The sequence below is a fragment of the Phoenix dactylifera genome, chromosome 4 (genome assembly GCF_051530095.1).
Source record: "Phoenix dactylifera cultivar Ajwa chromosome 4, Ajwa_hap1_PhDact_Kaust_v1.1, whole genome shotgun sequence".
Classification (NCBI taxonomy): Eukaryota; Viridiplantae; Streptophyta; class Magnoliopsida; order Arecales; family Arecaceae; genus Phoenix; species Phoenix dactylifera.
In genome coordinates, this window is record NC_143193.1 from 2,211,630 (window position 1) to 2,217,986 (window position 6,357).

Genomic DNA, 6,357 nt, shown 5'->3' on the forward strand with positions numbered 1-6,357 from the left:
ATAAGAAAAGTTTTTATGTTTCCTAAAATAATTAATAAGAGTTTCTATATTTTCTAAAATAATTAAGAAATTTCTGCTTGCAGGAAAATATTTTCTTAACAAACGTACTACCAATTGGTTTTAAAAGACTGAATTGTAAATAGCAAATCCAAAAACAACTAAAACATGAACTAACAAAATAAGCAGCCATGATTCTTCCCATGAATTCTAGGGAAGTATTATCCTCGTGGACTGGTAAGTGGAAGATTTGATCAATTTATGAATCTCGCATTTTGGCATTCTCATGCTTCACTAGAGTTTTTGCAGCTGGATTCCTAAGATATATATGCCTTTTAGCACCCTAAGTCCGTTTTAATACAAATGTTGGAGAATCCCCTTAGTGAGTTCACCTTAGGCCGGGCCACTGTAGAAAAAGCTTTAAAGACAAAACGAAAAGAAAAAAGGCTCCTTTTAGTGAGTTCGTCTTAGGCTCCCAAATGTATTAAGCCGCTCTTACATACAAGCTAATGAAGCCTTCATTAGTACCACATGACCTTTGTTCTTTTATGGTTTTCCATCTGCTATTGTGATTTAGCACTTGTTTGCTTGATTGGATAAACAACTACTGATAATTTTGTCAAAGCTTTGCCACTTGAACCGGAGACTTCTGCTTTCCAGTCTCTTTCTTAAATCCTCTTCTCAAAGTTGGTGTCCGTATTGGAATCATTTTGTTGCTATGAGGAAATGTTTGGAGAGATCATTGACTCGTTGACCTCTGATTGTTGGCTATTGGAGTATCATTTCTTCGGCATAGATGCATGCATCCGACCATGCATTTGACCAACTCCTTTCTTCTTTTGAAGTCAATGACGCGTGGTTGTCTTTGGTGCCGGCTATGGTCTCATATGTTTGACTTGGAATATGTGGGAAGGGTCGAGCACGCTAATCTGTTGGTATATTTTGGAAATATTCTATAGAAAATAAAAATATTAAAGCACCCAGATTGTTCGTGAGAAGAATTTTTTTCTTTTGAAATATTGTTTTTCTGAAAAGTTGATGCCTGTATACATGATGCCTCAAAAAATAGTTTTTTTATGTTCGATTGTTCATAAAAAGTAGCCCATTTGATAATAGCTTATGTTTGGTTGAATTTCTATTTTTCTAAAAAAAATGTACAAAATATCTATTATTTCTTTAATTAAAAAAAAAAGACCTTACTCCATTCTATCTAAAAGCTTAAAGACATTTTTGGAAAAAAAATATCCTATTTTTTAGTTGATGGAAATTAGATTTTTCCATATCTCACATAGATTTTTCTTTCCAATAAAATATGAAAATTTTGATCCCACAAAAAAACTACTTTCCTATCTTTTTCTTTTAAAAAACTCTTATCAAATATGAGACATTCTTTCTCTGCGGGTTAGGTATCTTGAATTTGCTATGGCAAAATTTAGAGCAAAAATTTAAGTAAAACCTACAATAACTGTGCTTTTTGTGTGTGTGTGTGTGTGTGTTGGGGGGGGGGGGGGGGGGGGGTGCATGCTCACCGCCTCACGTGCCTTCCCCAACCCGTGGGCTCACCCCACTGAGCTCACCGCCGTGTGGGTACATCATCCTAGCGCCACCTTGGTACAAATGGAAAAAAAGTATATCCGCCAGCGAGCGTGAGACATCCGGTCCTCTAATTTAATCGACGCCCACGCGTTTCAAATCCGGACAACTCGAGTGGAATTATCGCCCCCTTACCATCAGACTACCACCTTGGTGGCACAATGACTGTGCTTTGATGGTGTCTATGTGAGCTGGCAAGAGTTGGGAGGTTCATGAATAGTTCTCCAATTGGCATTTTTTTTTGTAGAAGATGAATCTGGTGAACATGGATGAATGTTGATTTGTCGTATTGGCCGTGGAAATAGACACGTAGAATAAAAGGATCTAAAGCTTTGAATTTTCAATGAAAAGGAAAGGAAAATGGAACTAATGATGAGAAACCCCTTGTAAGTATAAAAATTGGATGATTTCAAGCTTGCAAGCATGATTATTTATAAAGAGCCCCCTTGAGTTCAGATGATTAGTCTTTAAGATGGAGAAAGGTTCTAAGTGTTTGCCTCCCTTGATGGGTGACTATAATTACATTATCACTACATGTAAGTTTACAAATATTGTAATCAACCAGCTGAGCTAAGCATGATGGGAACTATATTTCTATTTGCAGGATAAATGCAATGTACGATCACTTCCTAATGCACCATTGAACAAGCTCGTCTCCTTGAAGACGTCTGATAAAATTGAAACGATACAGAGACGATTAGCATAGCCCGTAGGCAAGGATGTCACAGGGTGTGTAGCGCGCTCTAACCAACTAGAATCCATACATAATCATTCTCATAGGCGCTTAATACTTGCCACTTATTCTGACTAAATTATTCCTTGATCAATTAGAGCTGTAGTTTGAAGAAACTTGATCCCTCCAATGCCAATAAATTTAGCTTCCCTTGTTTAATGGTTAGAACTGCAGCAAAGAAGTTCCAAGCATTGTCTACACTGAATTATTCCATCCCACATAGGCATAACTGAACTTAGTGAAAGCAATAAAACAGCATACAAGTACATGAATAAATAATAAACTGATACAACGTTATATTAACAAATGTATATTTCATTTACAAGCCAAGTAAATCATTTCTTTTTGTTTTTCCTTTTTTCTTTTTCTCTGGATTACAAACCATGTAGTATCTATTTACATGTGTGCAATTAAGAACTAAAGGATAAAGGTCACATTCCTATACAATTTTCTCCATAGTTGGAATCCAGCTTCCAATGTCTAATATTTGGAAGGTGTAGCTATTTACAGAGTGGTGTTATGGCTATTGTTTGTAGTGCTGGCTATACATCTAAATTCCTTTTTGCATATGCATCATGTTTGATGAGTGCGAAACAAGTTCATGAGTAGGATCTAATCAACCAGAAGCTCTGAAATGAACAGACCTTGAAGAAATTTCCCAAGAGGAATCCGGTGGTGCTCGCAGCCTCAGGAGGTTTAGTAGGAGGCCAGGGATTCTGCTTCACCTTCAGAATTGTCTGACCAATTTGCCTACGCAATGAATCGATGGTCTCGGCATCGACAGGGTTGCCTGACATCTCAGAAAGGCAGAAGGTGTCCACTGCTTTGCCCCCAATCGTCGATATATCTGCTCTCCTTATGCGCAGGCCATTCTCTCGGAATATCCTAGTAATGTCTGAGAGAAGACCAACCCTGTCCTCTGTCCTCAATTCCAATTCCAACCCCTGCAAGGATTCAGAGATTAGACTTTAGAAAACCAAATGAAAGCATTGCACATAGTTCATCATGGCTTGAAGAAGAGCATTATACTTCTGATGCTCGTCTCTCAATAGCTGCTTCAAGGCACTGAATAACGCGCTGTCTTTCAGCCTCTGAGCTTATAGGAAGCCCATCAACATGCCTTATGTAGTATTCCTGCAGTGCAACAAGATCAAAACATTGAGGAAGCTGCATGGAAAAATATTAGGAGCAGCAAACCACATCGATATCGAGCATCAGCAACTTGGTATGTCTCACCTGATAAGCTTCTGCACTTCCTGTGTGGACTGTTCCATGAAACACAACATACTGCATGTCTGTGAGTGTACAAACAGTGTCGAACAAGAGCTTGGGCCGGTCCTTCGACCTCAAAATAACTATAGTGTAATCCTTCTCAGAGCAGTCCATTATTGCAACTTGAGGCCTAGATTTCTCATCTCCCTCCCCGGACGCGCCGAGTCTTTCATAGTCCCGATCATCGAACATCATCTGATGCAGCCTCCTCTCTGTGTGGGTGAGCCCTGCCGAGACCATCATCTTGGCAGTCCTTGAAGTGTTGTCCCCTTTGAGAACATTGCAGAGGAGCTCCCTGATTGTGGAGAGCCTCCGAGGGTCCTCGATTGCACCCCTTGAGGACTCATCGGTGACATGAACCACCGCCGCAGCTCTGGCGTTGTGAGTCCAGACCTCAGCTTTCACCACATTACAATTCAAGTCCGTGAGCACAGCACATATTTCAGAAAGTAGGCCAGGCCTATCGGTGCCTGTTAGCTCAATTGATGTGTGCTCTTTGGAGGGCATCACGCCGACCGAATTCCTGAGGGTGGGGAAGAAGCAAGCATCCGATTCTACGGACTGCAGAACAATTCAAACAAAGAACTAGATAATTAGGTGATTGCCATTTGATCCTATACTTAAATCTATGAGGAAGCGAAAATATAAGAAGTGAACTAGATCTAGGCATCAAAAGTCTTTAAACACAAATTTATATCAAGTGTTTGAAGAATTAGAAGTCCTTAATTATAGCTCAAGCTTACTGTTTGTATGCAGGAGATGATCTCTTCGTCCCAAACTTTATTCCCATCACGATCCGTCACATTAAAGACTAAAACCATAAGAAAATTTAGTGAGTAAATTTCAGCCCATAGATGAGTTAGAGAGGACTTCAAATTTTTGTTTCTTTTATCATCTAGATTGGATCTGGTACCAAGCCTTACCATCCATGAACCAACTCCCATCTGAGGATATGTAAGCTTTGGTGATGATAAGGTTCAGATCAGTGAGGACTTGGACTACTTCTAGGAGAATTCCATGCTTGTTGACACTATGCACCTATGATTCAGAAGACAAAGACAATAAGAAAAAATACAACAAACAAGACCTCCATAGATATGGATAGAGTGGACTTAGTGGAGGATGATGGCTTAAACACTAGAGAAAAAACTCAACCTTACCCGAATAACAGTCGCATTTTCACAAGAATCATTGTCTATTGCAACCCTGCAGCAAAAGCAGTAAGTATAGTTTAGAAGCAATACATAGAACAAGTACCCATAGATTTCCCCAGAGAGAGATAGAGAACTAGAGAACCTAAAAGGAAATATTTACAAAAAAAAAAAAAAAAGTTGACGCAGATTATTAAAAAAAATGGCATTAAAATGTAAAAAAGAAAAAAAAAACAGAAAGGGAACACCATTCCAAAAGGAAGAGAAGACCCAGAAAAGATATGAGAGACGGAGAAAGAGAGAGGTGGAAGCCAAAATAATCCTTGGAACAACCTACAACTTCCAAAAAAAAAAAAAAGAACTTATAAATACAAAATAAAAAACACCAAAACCAAGCAAGAATAAAATCAGAGAAGGAAAAAGCTGTACAAAAACTGATCCTAGTAATCACAAACCGAACAAGCCCCAACCCAACCTTCAAAGCCCAAAAAACCAAGACTAATACAACCCTTCAAAATAAGCATCAAATTCAACAAAAAAAGAGAACAAAAATTGAAAAATAAAACAAACTGAGGAGAGCTACAACTATCCCCAACTAATCACAAGCACAAACTAGCCCCTACCCAAGACTCAAAACCCCCTAAAAAAGAAACAAAAAGATTAATACCCTTGAAGAAAACTATTAGACCCATGCGAAAACACACCCCCAGCCAATTAAGAACCAATTTCCAAGCAGCAGAAGGGCAGAAAGAAAGACAAGCAGAGGAATCTCATACCTTGGCGTATTCATCCTTCTAATGAGCTTAGCATACTCATCATCATCCATCTCCATAGCTGCAGAACTCCCCATGCAACCCCCAAACAAGAGAGAACTCCAACTCCCTGCACATATATATGCACAAGAGAAGAAACAGAGAGAGAGTAGGAGAAGGAAAAGCTGCGAGGGCTGTCAACCTGAGGTCATGCGGAACTTTTTAACTATCTTTTACTGATTTGATATGGGTACGCTTTTTCTTTCTGATGATTGAGGTCCAGGCTTCATATGGAGGGTCAGTGGAGGCGAACTGAAGGAGTGGGTTGTTGAATTTGGGGAACGGAGATATCATGGTTGGGTTTCTTGTTTTAATTTTTTAGTGGAAGTCCACGTGGGAAGACTGGTCGGCTCCCACGTATCAGGCGTGGGCTGGTCGGACCGCTGCCGGTTTTCTTGGCGGCAAGCCCCAGCGTGAGCGACCGCTTCTCCCGCGCCACGTGGACTCTGTGACCCAAAAGCTTTTACCGTCTTATAATTTTATTATTTTATTTTAATACTAAATTTATATTATATTGTAGGGATATACGCTCCATTCAAATAAATCCGGAAGCTTTTACCACTTCACTAATTTCTAATAATAAACACAAACTAGTTATGAATAAATACAAATCTGAATTTTCTTTCAGAAATAAATAAAAAAATTTAAAAAATAAGCATTAATGTAATAACCCCAAATTTTTTTTTTTATATAAAAAGGGATAGAATAGTCCTTTAAAATTGATATAAGGGGTAAAATTGGAAGGAATCAAAAGATAATGGCATAGTTGTAGATATGTTGAAGTGTTAGGAGCAAAATG

At 38.8% G+C, this 6,357-nt stretch overlaps 1 protein-coding gene and 1 non-coding gene across 4 annotated transcripts; one reads left to right on the top strand and one right to left on the bottom strand.

Moving 5' to 3' along the window:
* Window positions 1-1,717: 1,717 nt before the first annotated feature.
* On the bottom strand, window positions 1,718-5,801 carry LOC120113011 (ACT domain-containing protein ACR6-like). Of its 3 annotated transcripts, none has more exons than XM_088719542.2 (8): window positions 5,523-5,801; window positions 4,756-4,801; window positions 4,519-4,633; window positions 4,339-4,406; window positions 3,560-4,156; window positions 3,353-3,457; window positions 2,968-3,267; window positions 1,718-1,846 (listed from the first exon to the last, which is right to left on the bottom strand). In XM_088719542.2, exons 1-8 carry the CDS (start codon window positions 5,594-5,596, stop codon window positions 1,733-1,735), a joined length of 1,419 nt encoding a protein of 472 aa, XP_088575668.1. In that variant the 5' UTR covers window positions 5,597-5,801; the 3' UTR covers window positions 1,718-1,732. The 3 variants fall into 3 exon arrangements, with proteins under 3 accessions (XP_088575668.1, XP_038989334.1, XP_038989333.1); XM_039133406.3 differs by lacking the exon at window positions 1,718-1,846 and adding an exon at window positions 1,998-2,491; XM_039133405.3 differs by lacking the exon at window positions 1,718-1,846 and having other exon boundaries at window positions 2,596-3,267.
* LOC120113191 (U6 spliceosomal RNA) lies at window positions 2,243-2,346 on the top strand. Its single transcript, XR_016409069.1, has one exon. It is a non-coding gene; the product is annotated as a U6 spliceosomal RNA (small nuclear RNA).
* Window positions 5,802-6,357: the final 556 nt, after the last annotated feature.

Coding starts and splice junctions, on each gene's coding strand:
- LOC120113011 (XM_088719542.2), bottom strand. CDS start 5,596: ATGGGGAGTTCTGCAGCTATGGAGATGGATGATGATGAGTATGCTAAG. Junction 4,802..5,522: donor AGAAGGATGAATACGCCAAG/GTATGAGATTCC, acceptor CTTTTGCTGCAG/GGTTGCAATAGACAATGATT. Junction 3,458..3,559: donor GAAGTGCAGAAGCTTATCAG/GTGAGACATACC, acceptor GTTGCACTGCAG/GAATACTACATAAGGCATGT.